The sequence below is a fragment of the Pseudophryne corroboree genome, chromosome 6 (assembly GCF_028390025.1).
Source record: "Pseudophryne corroboree isolate aPseCor3 chromosome 6, aPseCor3.hap2, whole genome shotgun sequence".
Lineage (NCBI taxonomy): Eukaryota > Metazoa > Chordata > Amphibia > Anura > Myobatrachidae > Pseudophryne > Pseudophryne corroboree.
The window spans coordinates 255,234,553-255,253,255 of NC_086449.1; the positions used below are offsets into that span (position 1 = coordinate 255,234,553).

Genomic DNA, 18,703 nt, shown 5'->3' on the forward strand with positions numbered 1-18,703 from the left:
GGGATACCTAGCATCGCAGTATCTCTCACAGATCACACAGGGTGATACCTAGCACGGCAGTATATCGCACAGGGGCATACCTAGCACAGCAGTATATCCCACATATCACACAGGGGGAAACCTAGCATTGCAGTATATCTCACAGATCACACAGGGGGATACCTAGAATGACAGTATCTCTCACATATCACACAGGGGGATACCTAGCATTGCAGTATATCTCACAGATCACACAGGGGGATACCTAGAATGACAGTATCTCTCACAGATCACACAGGGGGATACCTAGCACGGCAGTATATCCCACATATCACACAGGGGGATACCTAGCATCGCAGTATATCTCACAGATCACACAGGGGGATACCTAGCACGGCAGTATATCCCACATATCACACAGGGGGATACCTAGCATTGCAGTATCTCTCACAGATCACACAGGGGGATACCTAGCACAGCAGTATATCCCACATATCACACAGGGGGATACCTAGAATGACAGTATCTCTCACAGATCACACAGGGGGATACCTAGAATGACAGTATCTCTCACAGATCACACAGGGGGATACCTAGCACGGCAGTATATCCCACATATCACACAGGGGGATACCTAGCACGGCAGTATATCACACATATCACACAGGGGGATACCTAGCACGGCAGTATATCCCACATATCACACAGGGGGATACCTAGCACGGCAGTATATCCCACATATCACACAGGGGGATACCTAGCACGGCAGTATATCCCACATATCACACAGGGGGATACCTAGCACGGCAGTATATAGCACAGATCACACAGGGGGATACCTAGCACAGCAGTATATCCCACATATCACACAGGGGGAAACCTAGCATTGCAGTATCTCTCACAGATCACACAGGAGGATACCTAGCACGGCAGTATATCCCACAGATCACACAGGGGGAAACCTAGCACGGCAGTATATCCCACATATCACACAGGGGGATACCTAGCATCGCAGTATATCTCACAGATCACACAGGGGGATACCTAGAATGACAGTATATCCCACATATCACACAGGGGGATACCTAGCACGGCAGTATATCCCACATATCACACAGGGGGATACCTAGCATCGCAGTATATCTCACATATCACACAGGAGGAAACCTAGCACGGCAGTATATCCAACATATCACACAGGGGGATACCTAGCATTGCAGTATATCTCACAGATCACACAGGGGGATACCTAGCACGGCAGTATATAGCACAGATCACACAGGGGGATACCTAGCATCGCAGTATATCTCACAGATCACACAGGGGGATACCTAGCACGGCAGTATATAGCACAGATCACACAGGGGGATACCTAGCATCGCAGTATATCCCACATATCACACAGGGGGATACCTAGCATCGCAGTATATCTCACAGATCACACAGGGGGATACCTAGCACGGCAGTATATCTCACAGATCGCACAGGGGCATACCTAGCACGGCAGTATATCCCACATATCACACAGGGGGATACCTAGCACGGCAGTATATCCCACATATCACACAGGGGGATACCTAGCATCGCAGTATATCTCACAGATCACACAGGGGGATACCTAGAATGACAGTATCTCTCACAGATCACACAGGGGGATACCTAGAATGACAGTATATCCCACATCACACAGGGGGAAACCTAGCATCGCAGTATATCTCACAGATCACACAGGGGGATACCTAGCACGGCAGTATATAGCACAGATCACACAGGGGGATACCTAGCATCGCAGTATATCTCACAGATCACACAGGGGGATACCTAGCACGGCAGTATATAGCACAGATCACACAGGGGGATACCTAGCACGGCAGTATATCCCACATATCACACAGGGGGATACCTAGCATCGCAGTATCTCTCACAGATCACACAGGAGGATACCTAGCACGGCAGTATATCCCACAGATCACACAGAGGGAAACCTAGCATCGCAGTATCTCTCACAGATCACACAGGGGGATACCTAGAATGACAGTATCTCTCACAGATCACACAGGGGGATACCTAGCACGGCAGTATATAGCACAGATCACACAGGGGGAAACCTAGCATCGCAGTATATCTCACAGATCACACAGGGGGATACCTAGCACGGCAGTATATAGCACAGATCACACAGTGGGAAACCTAGCATCGCAGTATATCTCACAGATCACACAGGAGGATACCTAGCTCGGCAGTATATCCTGCATGTCACACAGGGGGATCCTAGCATGGCAATATCTCTCACAGATCACACATGGGGATACCTAGCACGGCAGTATCATACCCTCCAATTGTACCTTTCTGGCAGGTACAGTACCTTTTTTTTTTAATGGTTTGTACTGATTTTTGGCTCTCCAAACTTCCATTGAAAGTATAGGAAAAGGGGCGTGGCCATGTCATTTTACCCGTGGTCACGCCCCCTTTTCGAATTTGTACCGATTTTTCTTTTTCATCCACTAGGGGTCACTGGAGTACTCTTGGGATATGGACGGCTTCAGCAAGAACAGGGCACTGAATATTTAAATTTAGAACTCTCCTCCCCTCCATATCCCAGAGTACCTCTGTGTTTTTTCTGTGCTCATAGTAGCAACAGGGTTTGTGTGGTTATCCACACTACTTTTGAATATTTTTATTTTTGCTTTTTCTTTAACTACATTTTCCACATCCCTACCCCCCTTCCAATAGGCGTGGGTCCGGGATCGTGGAAGCTGCTACGAGCAGCTGTGGCGTGTCGGGCCTCTCTGAAAAGAGCTCCCTCACTGCCAGGTGCAGGACTACCTGCAGGAAAGGCTGGACGGAGCTTACAGAAGAAGCCCCGTCATAGCCCTTCACCACAGGCGTCCAGGTATGTTGGGGACGGGGAGGTCAGCTCACGCTGCCGCCCCGCTGTGTGGGGACACTACTGGGAAACGCCGCCCGCCGCTATGTGAGCCGCCCGCCGCCAGGACACCGCCGCTAGGTGAGCGCCCGCCACCGCTATGTAGGCCGCCTCCCGCCGCTACCAGAGCCGCGCCGGCCGCACTTGCCACACATAGCCGCCGCTCGGCTATATGCAGCGCGCTCCACGGCTCCCGCTATCCGCTGCCCGGATGCCCACTCCCCGGCTCCCTCTACCATGTCCCTCTGCCATCGCATGTAAGGTCCCCGGCTCCGTGTACCCGCTCCCCGCTGGAATAGGCAGCGGTACACGGAGCACGGGGGGGGGGAAGCACACCCAAGGGGAGAGATTGTGCCCATAGCAGCAGCAGTATGAAACGCTGCATGGGTTATTAGACAGATAGGCTATTAAGCCTTTGTTTAGCAGGATGATCCCAGGTTATATCTGTTTTAAAAATGTTATACCCTGTACACTGTTTTATCTGTAAGCATGGCATGGTGGCCATTTTAACCATGCTTCCTGTTCTTCCTGTTGTGATTCCAGACGTTCCGGTACTACATCTCTACTCCACCGGAGGCGCAGGGGTGTTAGTGGGAATTTGGGATCAGATTTCATATAGTACTGGTCACGTGCACTGCTCTTGGCCAGATATATATATATAGAGACACCTTAGTACTGTTTTACTGAGTCGTGCAAGTTGTCTGTCTTTGTATATTGTGTTGTCTGTCTGCATAATGAGTAAGGCACCAGCAGAAACTAAAAAGCAGTTTCACTGCAATGTCTGGAAGACTACAAATACAATTTCGGCTCAGTTTTCAATGCCAGTGTCATCCCCGGACCCTCCATTAGCAGCTGTCATGGCTGGATTGCAATCAGAATTGGCCGCCGCTCGACAAGAGCGGGAAGCGGCAAGATCTGAGTCTAGGGTGAGACCGCTAGAACTACCGGTGGGGTCTCAGCTTTGCCAAAGGTCCAAGTCCACCTTGGGTAGAAGGGATACATTTCATATGATTTACCTGTTTCTGCGATGTTGTATTCTGACGGTTCTATGCTGGTCCTCATTGCGCAAGATGAGGGTGAGGAGGGCGAAGTAGACCAGCAGTCAGATAGTGAGGTTTTTGACAGCCCAGGCGTTGATAATCTCATCCGAGCGGTGCGTCAGTCTCTGACCTTTACAGAAACTGAGGAGCCTCTGACAAATGATGTAGTCGTCTTTCCTAAACGACCGAGAACTCCAATGTGTTTTCCTGTTTCAGAATCTCTTAATAAGATGTTACTGGAAACACGAAAGAATCCGGATAGATGGTTTTCTATACCTCGCAGATTTAAGTCTCGTTACCCGTTTCCAGAGTCTGTGACAGCTACATGGGAGAATCCGCCATTGGTGGATTCGTCTGTGTCTAAACTTACAAAGAAATTAACCATAACAGTACCAACTGCTACTACGCTTAAAGACCCTTCAGACCGTAAAATAGTAGCTATGCTAAAGTCCATGTATATAGCAGCAGGAGTGTTGCTTAGACCTGGGTTGGTTGGCATTTGGGTCACTAAGGCGCTAATGGTATGGATAACAGGACTCAAGTCTGCCTTGTACTTCTCGCTGATCAAATCTGGGAAGCTGCTGATTATCTATGTACAGCTTCTACTGACGTCTGTCAGCTCACTTCTCGCCTTTCATCGTCGCTAGTTACAGCACGACGAGCACTCTGGCTGCGTTCTTCGCAAGCGGAGGGAGAGGTCAAAAGAGGTATAGAGGCGTTGCCTTACGGTGGCGAGAAGTTGTTGGTCCTGAATTGGACAAATGGATTTCTGAGGCCACGGGAGGAAAGTTTGTTTTCCTACCATTGCCTCCAACGGTACCTAGACGGAAATACTCTGGCCCGGCGTTCAAATCCTTTAGACCTTAGCCCTTTCGAGGCCGTGGTAGAGGAACAGCCACGCCTGGTAGACGCGGTCGAGGGCGTGGTTTCCAACAAACCAACACCAGTCGTCAGGACGCTAAGGTCACCGACAAGCCAGTGGCATGGCGGGCTCCCAGCCCATCTCGGATCTCCAATTGTGGGAGCACGCCTTCAGACGTTCCATTTGGCGTGGTTCCAGACATCCACAGATGGGTGGATCCGCAATTTAGTGTTAAAAGGTTACAAAATAGAGTTCGACTGTCTCCCGCCACTGCGGTTTTTCAAGACAGGACTGCCTCTGTCGGACGACAAGAGGGCGGTTCTGCAAATTGCATTCCGTCCCTGCTGGATTCAGCAGTTTTGATTCCGGTCCCTGTACACCAACAAGGTCAGGGTTATTATTCCAGTCTGTTTGTGGTACCAAAGCCGGATGGCTCCGTCAGGCCAATATTGAACTTAAAGGGTCTCACTCAGTACGTCACTCACTACAGATTCAAAATGGAATCTCTGCGGTCAGTAATTGCAGGTTTAGAGCCACAGGAATTCATGATTGCGCTAGATCTCAAGGATGCGTACTTACACATTCCGATTTGGCCACCTCATCAGAGGTTCTTGCATTTTGCGATACAGCAGAACCATTACCATTTTTAGGCTCTACCGTTTGGCCTCTCGTCAGCGCCTCGGTATTTACCAAGGTGATGTCTGTGATGATAGCTCATCTCAGATCCCTGGGAGTGATGATAGTTCCGTACTTGGACGATCTGCTCATCAAAGCTCCGTCTCAACAGATGCTCCTCCAACATGCGTTGCTAACGTACAATGTACTAGTTCAGCACGGTTGGATTGTCAACTTCAAGAAATCACATCTAATTCCGTCTCAACGACTTCAGTTCCTAGGTATGATTCTCGATACGGTAAATCAAAGAATTTACCTACCAGAACAGAAAGTACAGATTATTCATCATCTGGTACAATTAGTGCTCAAGCCACGCACAGTCTCGGTACATTTGTGCATTCGCCTCTTAGGCACAATGGTGGCGGCTTTCGAAGCGCTTCAGTTCGGAAGATTTCACTCACGTCCTTTTCAACTGGATGTGCTCGCACGGTGGTCGGGCTCACATCTGCAGATTCACCACAGGGTGAGGTTGTCGCCACGGGCCGGGGTATCTCTACTCTGGTGGCTCAAAGTACACAATCTAACCGCAGGGAAACGTTTCGGCGCCTGGAATTGAATAATTCTAACGACGGACGTGAATCTCAGAGGTCGGGGAGCTGTAGTTCAAACTTGTCAGCTCCAGGGTCTCTGGGCGGATCACGAACTATTGCTGTCTATAATTGTCCTGGAACTCCTGGCAATTTACAATGCGCTACGACGAGCAGTGCACATGCTCTTCGGTCTCACACTGTCCAGGTGCGGTCAGACAACGCGACGGCGGTCGCATACATCAACAAACAAGGAGGAACGAGAAGCCGCATGGCACTGCGGGAAGTAGCTCAAATCCTCACTTGGGCCTAGCATCACCAAGTGATTTTGTCGGCAGTGTCCATTCCGGGAGTGGACAACTGGGAGGCAGATTATCTCAGCCGTCGGGATTTTCATCCAGGAGAATGGGCATTAAATCCAGAAGTGTTTCACGTGTTGGTCCAGAGGTGGGGTTACCCTCAAGTGGACCTGATGGCATCTCGCCACAATCACCAAACGCCCCAGTATGTGTCCAGAAAGTGAGATCCAAAGGGCAGTGGCGGTGGATGATCTCACAATCGTGTGGCCGTACGGCCTCGTGTATCTGTTTCCACAGTTTCCGCTGCTCCCTCTGTTGCTAAAACGGATCAAAAGAGAGTCCGCCACAGTCATACTAGTGGCGCCCTATTGGCCTCGGAGAGCTTGGTTCTCGGATCTCCGCGGACTACTCGCAGACGATCCTTGGCCGCTCCCACTACGTCCGGACCCCGATTTAGCGCGGCTGCGTTTGAAGAGGTGGCTGTTGAGACCGTCCTCTTACGAAGAGAGGGCGTTCCAAAATCGGTTATACCAACCATGTTACGAGCTAGGAAGCCTGTTACGGCAGCTCATTATTACAGAATTTGGCGTGCCTATATAGGTTGGTGTGAAGCTCGGAAGTTTCCGACTTCATCTTTCAAGTTATCCCGTCTTTTGTTATTTCTACAGACGGGGTTAGATGGAGGTCTGCGTTTATCTACACTTAAGGTGCAGGTATCTGCTTTGTCAAATTTCTTTCAAAGACGATTGGCTCTATTGCCGTCGGTACACACTTTTCTACAAGGTGTCCTCAGCGTACAGCCTCCATTCATTCCACCTACAGCGCCATGGGACTTGAATCTGGTTTTCGATTTCTTACAGTCTTCATATTTTGAACCCTTACAACAAGTTGGTATTAAGTTTCTCACTTGGAAAACAATTTTTCTACTAGCCTTAGCTTCGGCAAGGCGTGTTTCAGATTTGGGTGCCTTGTCATGCAAGCCACCGTGTTTGGTGTTTTATGATGACAGAGCGGAACTTCGGACGAATCCCGCTTTCCTACCAAAGGTAGTGTCATCTTTTCACATCAATCAACCAATAGTAGTTCCTGTGTTAACAGAAGATTCTGGAACTTTGGATGTGGTACGCGCACTACTCGTTGATGTATCCCGAACGTCTACAGTTCGTAAGACGGATACGTTGTTTGTTCTCTATGATGCTGCCAAGATGGGTTGGCCAGCTTCTAAGCAGACCTTATCCAGATGGATTAAACGGACCATATGTCAGGCTTACCTTCATGCTATGTTACAGCCGCCTACATCAGTAACAGCTCATTCCACACGTTCTGTGGGAACTTCATGGGCAGCTGGTCATGGGGCTTCTACCACGCAGCTTTGCCGTACGGCTACGTGGTCATCAGTGCACACGTTTGTGCGCTTTTACAAGTTTGATACGTTTGCGGCATCAGCATCTAGCTTTGGCCACCTAGTGTTACAGGTGCCAAACAGCTCTCCTGCCCACGGGGGAAGCTTTGGTACGTCCCAAGAGTACTCCAGTGATCCCTAGTGGATGAAAAAGAAAATAGGATTTACTTACCAGGTAAATCCTTTTCTTTGAATCCATAGAGGGCACTGGACGCCCACCCAGAGCAGTTTTACCTGGTTTGTGGTAAGTTCAGGGGATCTTATGGTAACACACACTCACCGACTGGTTCAAATTTTCAAGTTCTATTGGTTATGGTGTCAACTGTTTAGTTGTCAGTAACGTTATGTGTCAACTTTATTGTTGTCCGTTATGTTATATGTAATTCTCCATGGTCAACCTCTCTATAGCTCCTCTTCGGCTCAGTAAAAAACACTGAGGTACTCAGGGATATGGAGGGGAGGAGAGATCTAAATTTAAATATTCAGTGCCCTGTTCTTGCTGAAGCCGTCCATATCCCAAGAGTACTCCAGTGCCCCCTATGAATTCAAAGAAAAGGATTTACCTGGTAAGTACCAAAATCCTATTTTATGCGTAAATTGTAGGAGGGTATTGCAGTATCTCTCGCATATCACACAGTGGGATACCTAGCATGGCAGTATATCCCACATATCACCCAGGGGGATACCTAACACTGCAGTTTATCACACAGGGGCATACCTAGCATGGCAGTATATCCCACAGATCACACAAGAGAGCCCTACCATGGCAGTATATCCCACATATAACACAGGGAGAAACATAGCATGGCAGTTTATCCCACATATCACACAGGGAGAAACCTAGCATGGTAGTATATCCCACATATCACACAGGGAGAACCCTAGCATGGCAGTTTATCCCACATATCACACAGGGACAAACCTAGCACGGCAGTATATCCCACATATCACACAATGAGAAAACTAGCATGGCAGTATATCCCACAGATCACACAGGGGGATACCTAGCACGGCAGTATATCCCACATATCACACAGAGGGATACATAGAATGGCAGTATGTCCCACATATCACACAGGGAGATATCTAGCATGGCAGTATTTCTCACAGATCTGCAGAATGTATGCGAGGATGGAATATCAGAATTTAACAAGGATGACAACTCTGCTACAGGTACTGGTGCAGAGAAGGGTGTGTTGTCCACAGCTATCAATCACGTATTGACTTCTATCTGACTCTGGTTAGAAAATAGAAGCACCTGTCTGTTTGTTTACTGTGGGCAGCACCTCCTCCTATACACAGATACTTGTAGAACACTTATTTAAAATTGTTTAAGTGATGTAAGCACATGAAGTTCTTAACTGATATATCACTTTTAACCCCCCTTTTTCCATATATAAAGTATAAATATTCATGAGCATTAACATTGTGAACATCTGAATAGCCATGATCATGCTCACCAATGCTGTGAGGTGGCGATTATTGTATTTTGACTATTGTGTGCCAATAACTATGCATATAATAATTATACCTGTTTCATAACCAAATGTGTCATAGACTGATGTACTTTCCTTACAGCAGCCCATCGGTGCTATGTGTTGGGGAAATTTCTAGTAGCAAGACTACTTATAATGTTGGACCGTAGATATTAAAGTTTTGGTGGAGTAGCTGTATGGTTATGATGATGTTTTGTTTTTGAAGGTGCGTTGTTTTGTTGTCTCCTCTTGGCCATTGAATGGGTGTTATGGTTTCTCCACAGGCGGGCATGACTGGACCCTTGCAGAAGGAGGAGTTGCAGGCTGGAGTCGATGCTGCCAATGTCTCGGCACAGCAGCTGCAGAGACGTAAGTAGCCATGCAACAAAGTTTTTTTAATTTTATTTCAGTGTATGGTGGCTCATGTCTCAGGGAAGATCCGGTGTACAGATTGCTCTCATGGCACAGGCCCAGGTGTGCCTCTCTCTGCCCTGCAACAGCACTCTGGAAACAAGGAATTCCCTTTCTATCAGTGGAACTATCTACATTACCTCTTATCTGGAAGAGGCCAGCTGTTATCGTGTTAACAGTTACTGCAAGTGAAAACAATGTTGTCTGTTCACTGCTCACATAGTGGGATGTAATAACATTTGTTGAAACCCCGCAATAGATGAACATCAAACGCTAGTGCTAGCAAGGGGCATTGGAGAGAGCAGTTTTGTCACAGTGAAGCCAAACCCAGAACCGGTAGTCTGTATTTACAATGCAAACAAAACCTGTATTTGTTGTAGTCTAGTAATCCTTAATTATGCTCCTAATCTCTCCAGCCACAGAATAGAACTCACACTGTGCAAATGCAAGCACATACAGCAAATTATTTCTCTTCATCGTTCATTTATCAGGTAGTTTGACGTCACCTAAATAAATCACATCGATTGTTCTACACTGCAATTAACTTCAAATCACCTGTGGTCCGAGCTTGGAAAACTCTGTTTCTTAGTTCTCTTTTTTCCACCCCAATTTGCACTAAACGTGGTTAGATACGTAACTTTCATTCCATGCTTTAATGTCGTACGTATACTGCCCACAGCCTGGGCTAGCGAACAAGCAATCACTGTACGGCAGTGGGTGGATCAAAAATAAAATGGTAGTTAATGGACCCAATCCATCCATCTAATAATATTATGTATCTAGTATATGCATACGCACTAATGATGACTTTCTTCCTCTTCCCAATGCTACTACATGTTATGCAGGGTTGGCTGCAGTGGTCAGGATTAATAATGCCATCAGGAAGGGGGTTGCTGAGGAGACTGTGCAGGAGTTGATGAACCCTGATGCACAGCTGCCAGAGGTGTACCCATTTGCAGAAGATCTTTACCAGAGAGAGCTGAGCACATTACAGCAGCAAAGCCCAGAGGTCAGGCCAGTATTGTTATATAGCACTTCTATAAAGAGTTACATTACACAATATAATCTTGGTATTTGCTGTGTTGTCACGCTAACTTGCTGAATTAGGTTTACAGAAGAGGCAGCGTGCAAGAGTTTCTCAAGAATCACAGTCCATGCATGTTTTCCAGATATCTTTTCACAGAATCCCAAGTGAAATAATTGGTGTCACCTGTGGAATTTCTCCTGTGTGTTATGCGCCCTACACACTGGGCGATGTTGCAGGGCGATATGCTAGTTCTCGTACATTAATGAATGAGTAATCATTCATATCGCTCAGTGTGTATACACCTACGATGAACGATGTGCGGCCCCGCGGTCGTTCATCATGGTTTTCAGTCAATTTGGACGATATCGAGATCGACCATCGTCCAAATTGCTGCCTTCGCCCAGTGTGTAGTAGGGCGTATTAGCCAGCAATTAATAACCATTAGTTCCAGCTAGGAGATACGGAGATATGCTTCCTAGGAACAGTGACATCAGAAACACTGGCGCTGTATGCTGCGTAAATGAACACAAACATTCAGTTCAGAAATAAATGTATGAAGTGACAATATACGCTCGCTCACGGACAAGCTCTTGCTGCAAAATGAGAATAAAATGTGCCAGTTATTTTAAGCAAACCAAAGATTCCATATTGCAGTGGCTCTCAAACTGTGTGCCGTGGCACTTGGGGTGCCTCAGGACACGTGCAGTAGTGCCTTGGGTTGGTAGTCCAGGACCAATTCATATTATTTATGGTCAATTCAATAGGCAAAACCGGTGCTAGTGGCTTCCAATCATAAAATGTGAGGACAAACAGAAGCAAATCCTGTCCCTCACCACTCAACTGAACATTTAACACAATTTATTCTAAATTTCTCAATAAGAAACTTTTGGCCCAGGGCTGCCATGAAAAAAAATCTGATACTCTAGGGCGCTGTGATTCAAAAAAAAAGTTTGAGAACTACTGCCATATGGGGTGGCAAACCAGGCTTATATCTGAAAGGGGACTCGCTTACTGCAGAGGAAGTATGTGTTGATTTCCGTGCGACAAACAATGAAATGATAAACAGATGCACACACACAGCTAATTGCTGGCCAAATCTGGGATCATTTCCTCCCAGACGTATACAGGTTGAGTCTCCCTTATCCAAAATGCTTGGGACCAGAAGTATTTTGGATATCGGATTTTTCCGTATTTTGGAATAATTGCATACCATAATGAGATGTCATGGCGATGGGACCCAAGTCTAAGCACAGAATGCATTTATGTTTCATATACACCTTATACACACAGCCTGAAGGCAATTTTAACCAATATTTTTTATAACTTTGTGCATTAAAGAAAGTGTGTGTACATTCACATAATTCATTTATGTTTCATATACACCTTATACACACAGCCAGAAGGTCATTTAATACAATATTTTTAATAACTCTGTATTAAACAAAGTTTGTGTGCATTGAGCCGTCAGAAAACAAAGGTTTCACTATCTCACTCAAAAAATTCCGTATTACGGAATATTCCGTATTTCGGAATATATGGATATGGGATACTCAACCTGTAATACGTTTCAGCCTGAATAAAAAGTCTAACTTTAATCCTTTGGGAAAGACTTATGATTTTGTGAACATGGCATTGAGTAAACAACACATGAGTATGTGTGCTGCAGTGTGATATAACAGGGGAGAAGGTGGGACTTCCTCTGCCTAACAACCAACTGAGAAGTCTGGACATGCTCATCACCAAAGTACTGCCTGGCTGTTCCTGGCCTTTTCTTATGCGCTCTGTAATATATAGTAAATGTGCAACTATACTGTAGTGTATTGTATTGAGACAGGAACAGCCAGGCAGTACCTTGGCAAGTGTTAAGGCCCCCATACACCAAGCGGTCTGATTCCCCATTCCGCTGACTGGATCCACCAAGTGGCGGCCAGTGATGATCGGTCATCCATCGAGGAATCAGGAAATTAAACCTGTTAAAATACCGTTTTGGTCTGAATCTGGATTTCTAAACACGTTTTATATTCCCAATTCCCCAACCCAGCCATTGTGGATCGTGACATTGACTCATTATATCTGTAATGTACGGTGGACCTTTATGCAGAAGAAAGCCAGTTCTGTGCTCTCCACTGCTATTTTCTATAACGATAATAACCTCAAACTATAAAGGCTATGGAGAGGTAGGGAATTAATTTATAACAAGACTTACTCTGTAGGGTTACTTGTGCAATACTATACCACCAATGCTATTAAGGTCTCTGTATCTTCTTATGTATCTTATCTTCTCTGTATCTTCTTACATCTTATGGATATTCAAAAATAATTATCCAATGTAATATTGTTTTCTTAATTTGATGATGTTTAAACAAATGGGGGAATTCTTGTACAACCCATCTGGTAGGCTTGGAGCAAGGAGCAAAGCACCAGAGTTGGTAGCCTGGGTAAGAAACTGCTTGCCCCCTGTATACTGTCCATGAAAGTGTCTGCTTCAGTGGTGAAGAAACAAGACGCGTTAGACACATGCACTATTGCAGTTTAGCCTTTTTACTTTTATAAAATTTGAGCAATCTTTATAATTGCTTTTTAATGTCTTCATTCTTAGCAACCCATAACCCAATTAGCTAATAGTTGTTTTGACATTTTTTCTCTTCTTACAGGGAAACCTCAATCACTCTGAGCTCTCAGTAGCTGTAGAAATGTTGTCAACCGTGGCTCTAATTAATAGGGCTATAGATGCACGCGATGTAAACACCATCTGTAAGCAGCTGGCCAACCCAGTCACAGGCTTGATGGATGTGGAGGATGAGAACATCCAGAGGTTTGTATGAAACCGATGGGGCTTTCTTCATTTCTTGGGAGGGTCACTGAAATGCATTTCTTCCATATGTAGATTGGAATTTGTTGTTCTGTCCTTGACACACGTTGCTCCGGCACTGTGTGTAGTTTTACAGTTGTACTAAACCTTTACTACTTTATAATAAGCCAAATCTGAACAATGTTGGATTTATCATAGGAAGATTGTGAGTGAAACATTGATGCTACCAGCGGGGCCAATGTGCAGAATGCTGTTCATTCATCACAGTATACATCACAGAAAGTCACCTTGCTCCCAGAGTGCACTTGTGTTTCTTCTAGTAAATGCCTAGAAGGGACAAACTTCCAGAATTGCCTGAAATATATGTCTGACTACTAGACAAGAAATAAATTATTCTGAAGGCATGACATCTGTACTAGGGTAGTGAGGTGTGGTCAAACACTGCATGGGGGAGGCTGGTTACACCTCTCCTGCACTCCCCCCTGAGCCTCTCGGGTTCCCTACCTATATTGATGCCCTGCTTCCTTTCTTGGCTGGCCTTCTTTGAATGCAGAAATTGAGCAGACACACATGGCCTGAATTAGAGTTGCATGTAATTTGGTCTACTTACAAATCTTCTAATTTTTAGCAGACGATGTACAGTATGCCTCATGGGCTACACATATAACTTTTAGGTAGATTCAGTTAGCCCTGGGGCTTACCGCATGACGAAAGCTCCTGGTTTAACACCCAAACCTACTTAATTATTAGCCAATTTTCCCAAAAGATTTGGGGTTAAGTGCCTGAAATCTGTGTTACCCTGTCTGCTAAGCCTTAGAGGGAACACGTAATATTGATTTTTACACGCAGTTCCTGGGGTGGGGAACCTCCGCAAAGCCGTTTGGTCCGGCCCACCAGCTTGTGTCAGTGAGACACGCTGCCGCTCAGTCCGGCGGCAGCGTGTCTCAGCTGTCAGAACAGGGAGACAGGGAGGAGAGCGCGGCTGTCGAGTGGGAGCGGCGGCGTGTAGTACTGCAAACCAGCCGCCGGTCCGTGAGCCAATCAGAGCTCGCGGACCGGCAGCCAATCAGGAGCCGCGGCTGCCTGTCCGCGAGCTCTGATTGGCTCTCGAACCGGCGGCTGGTTTGAAGTACTACACGCCGCCGCTCCCACCCGACAGCCGCGCTCTCCTCTGTGTCCCACGGTAAGCAGCACGGAGGGGAGGGGGGAGGGCATCTGTATACCTGGCACTGTGGGGGCATCTGTATACCTGGCACTGTGGGGGGGCATTTGTATACCTGGCACTGTGGGGGGGCATTTGTATACCTGGCACTGTGGGGGCATCTGTATACCTGGCACTGTGGGGGCATCTGTATACCTGGCACTGTGGGGACATCTGTATACCTGGCACTGTGGGGGGCATTTGTATACCTGGCACTGTGGGGACATCTGTATACCTGGCACTGTGGGGGGCATTTGTATACCTGGCACTGTGGGGGGCATTTGTATACCTGGCACTGTGGGGGGCATTTGTATACCTGGCACTGTGGGGGCATTTGTATACCTGGCACTGTGAGGAGCATTTGTATACCTGGCACTGTGATTGGCATTTGTATACCTGGCACTGTGATTGGCATTTGTATACCTGGCACTGTGAGGGGCATTTGTATACCTGGCACTGTGAGGGGCATTTGTATACCTGGCACTGTGGGGGCAATTGTGGATCTGGCACCGCACTATTAAGGGCATATGTGTATCACGTCCCATTTTAACTGGCCACACCCATTTTTTTGGCGCGCGCCTCTAAGGGGCAGGGTAATTTTTTAAGTTGAGAATTTTTGTATGGCCCCCGAAGGATTTTATAAATATCCAAATGGCCCTCGGTAGAAAAAAGGTTCCTCACCCCTGCTTTATAGTAACTGTGCATGCTTCAGAGTCTTACAGATCTTGTTTGCAACTACAGTGTTACTGAGTGGCAATGTGGCATACACACAGGGGATACGTTTGTGACTGCCTTTACTAGCAGAGGGATGCGGTTGGTACAGTTGCATAGATGTGGTTTACTCTGAATTAGGGGTGTGCACCAGGCCATTTTTCGGGTTTTGTTTTGGATTTGGATCTCCTTTGTGTTTTGGATCTCGATTGATTTTGCCAAAACCACCCTTGTTGGTTTTGGATCTGTATTTTTTTTTTAAAAATCATCAAAACAGCTAAAATAACAGAATTTGGGGGTGTTTTTGTTCCTACAGTATTATTAACTTCAACAACATTCATTTCCACTCGTTCCAGTCTATTCTGAACACCTCACAGCTCAAAATAATGTTTTTAGGCCAAAAGAGTTCACCGAGGTAGCTGGATGACTAAGCTAAGCGACAGTAGTGGGCATCACAAAAACGTGGCCCATCTAGGAGTAGTAGTGTATGGCAGTCGCAGTACTAGTAGTCACTGAGTGACGCACCAATAGAAATATATTTTTTGCTCTGGCTCACACACAGATAATATAGCAGTAGTGTACAGCAGTACTAGTAGTCACTGAGTGACGCACCAATAGAAATATATTTTTTGCTCTGGCTCACACACAGATATATAGCAGTAGTGTACAGCAGTACTAGTAGTCACTGAGTGATGCACCAATAGAAATATATTTTTTGCTTTGGATCACACTCACTGGATATATAGCAGTAGTGTACGTCAGCTGCAGTACTAGTAGTCACTGAGTGGCGCACCAATATAAAATTAAATATATTTTCTGGAACAAACACAGGATATATAGCAGTAGTGTACGGCAGTACTAGTAGTGTGACGCACGACCGTACACACAGTCACACAGCCCCTTTATAGACAGTGAACAACACCTGGTCCTATACACAGCCACAGTATGCTATATGCAGTGCACTACTATGCAGAGCCCTAACACAGCACACCTACACAAGAACCCCAGGTTAACGCAACTCTCCAGCAAAGCAACCCCTCTGCTCTCTCCTGCCCCCCCCCCTCCTAACTACAGCACAGAAGGAACACGTCCTTTTTGCGCACTCTCGTAGTTCAGCATTAAAATGGCGGCGTCACAAAGCTCCGATACAAAACCAAGCATCGCATCCCAGCAGTCACAGCGGCGGAGGGCGGCCTATGGTAAAGGAGAGAGCCAGCAGCAGCAGCGCTTCTACCAATTACACAGCGCTGCTGCGGCTCCCTCCTCCACCCCCCTCCTCCCCCTTCTCCCCTGCCAGAAGGCTGCCAGAAGCTGCACGAGGAGCCTGAGCCAGTGGAAACGGTAAGTATATCTATCTATCTTTCTATCTATCTATCTAGTCTGCCGTATTGTGTAAAAAAGGGGGACGCTGTTTGCCATAATGTGTAAAAAATGGGATGCTGTCTGCCGTAATGTGTAATAAATGGGATGCTGTCTGCCGTAATGTGTAATAAATGGGACGCTGCCTGCCGTAATGTGCAAAAAATGGGATGCTGTCTGCCGTAATGTGTAATAAATGGGACGCTGTCTGCCGTAATGTGCAAAAAATGGGACGCTGTCTGCCGTAATGTGCAAAAAATGGGACGCTGTCTGCCGTAATGTGTAATAAATGGGGAATCTGCCTGCCGTAATGTGCAAAAAATGGGACGCTGTCTGCCGTAATGTGTAATAAGGGGACGCTGTCTGCTGTAATGTGTAATAAATGGGACGCAGTCTGCCGTAATGTGCAAAAAATGGGACGCTGTCTGCCTTAATGTGTAATAAATGGGACGCTGTCTGCCGTAATGTGCAAAAAATGGGACGCGGTCTGCCGTAATGTGTAATAAATGGGACGCTGTCTGCCGTAATGTACAAAAAATGGGAATCTGCCTGCCGTAATGTGTAATAAGGGGACGCTGTCTGCCGTAATGTGTAATAAATGGGACGCAGTCTGCCGTAATGTGCAAAAAATGGGACGCTGTCTGCCGTAATGTGTAATAAATGGGACGCTGTCTGCCGTAATGTGCAAAAAAATGGGACGCTGTCTGCCGTAATGTGCAAAAAATGGGACGCTGTCTGCCGTAATGTGTAATAAATGGGGAATCTGCCTGCCGTAATGTGCAAAAAATGGGACGCTGTCTGCCGTAATGTGTAATAAGGGGACGCTGTCTGCCGTAATGTGTAATAAGGGGACGCTGTCTGCCGTAATGTGTAAAAATGGGACGCTGTCTGCCGTAATATGTAATAAATGGGATGCTGTCTGCCGTAATGTGTAACAAGGGCACGCTGTCTGCCGTTATGTGTAAAAAGTGTACGCGGTCTGCCGTTATGTGTAAAAAGGGCACGCTGTCTGCCGTTATGTGTAAAAAGTGTACGCTGTCTGCCGCTATGTGTAACAAGGGCACGCGGTCTGCCGTTATGTGTAAAAAGGGCACGCTGTCTGCCGTTATGTGTAAAAAGTGCACACTGTCTGCTGTAATGTGTAAAAAGAGGAATCTGTCCGCTGTAAGGTGTAAAAGGGTCTCTACCTGGTGTAGTGGTGCTACTGTGCGGCGTAATTTGAATAATGGAGACTACTGTGTACCGTTTTATGAATTGGTATTATTTTGTGGCCACACCCCTTCCCCACGAAGCCACGCCACTATGTATTTTTGCGCGCGCCGTAGGCGCACACTGCCCCTGTTTTGCATGCAGGGGTGGGGCTCCGATGCCGTTTCTTGCACACAGTGCTAAAATGTCTTGTTACGGCACTGTTGCTAGGTATCCATTTCTCTGGCCCTGAGCAGGTCCCCATCACCAGATCCTCTCCAGGGGTGAGGGGGTGGACTTAAATGGGATGTGTGTGGGGGGGATGTGGGGGGGGGCCTGGGCCCACCGCTCGCTAGTTCCGCCACTGCCTGAAAGTGAACAAATCTATGGGACCAGATGGGATACATCCAAGGAGACTAAAAGAACTTAGAGGTGCTGGTAGCACCATTGAAAGAATTATTCAACCAGTCATTACCTGCAGGAGTAATTCCAGACGTCCGGAAAAGAGCGAACGTAGTCTCACTGCACAAAAGTAGAAGCAAGGAAGAGGCAAACAACTACAGACCAGTGAGTCTTACATCAGTAGTTGGTAAATTGATGAAAACACTCTTAAAAGAAAGAGTTGTAGACTATCTCAAATCCAGCAATTTACAGGATCCTAAACAGCATGGATTCACTGGGGGGTGATCATGTCAGACAAATCTTCTTGACTTTTTTGGCTGTGTGACTAAAGTGTTGGATAAAGGTGGAGCCGTGAATATAGCTTATCTAGACTTTAGTAAGGCTTTGGACACACTGTTCCACATTGC

General features: G+C 46.7%; 1 protein-coding gene across 1 annotated transcript in view; it reads left to right on the forward strand.

Moving 5' to 3' along the window:
• IQGAP1 (IQ motif containing GTPase activating protein 1) overlaps positions 1-18,703 on the forward strand; it is a 408,002-nt gene that overhangs the window by 292,563 nt on the left and 96,736 nt on the right. Inside the window, exons 11-13 of the mRNA XM_063925920.1 lie at positions 9,470-9,554; positions 10,442-10,605; positions 13,278-13,438. Coding sequence (XP_063781990.1) covers positions 9,470-9,554; positions 10,442-10,605; positions 13,278-13,438 — 410 coding nt within the window. The remainder of the gene's footprint in view (positions 1-9,469; positions 9,555-10,441; positions 10,606-13,277; positions 13,439-18,703) is intronic.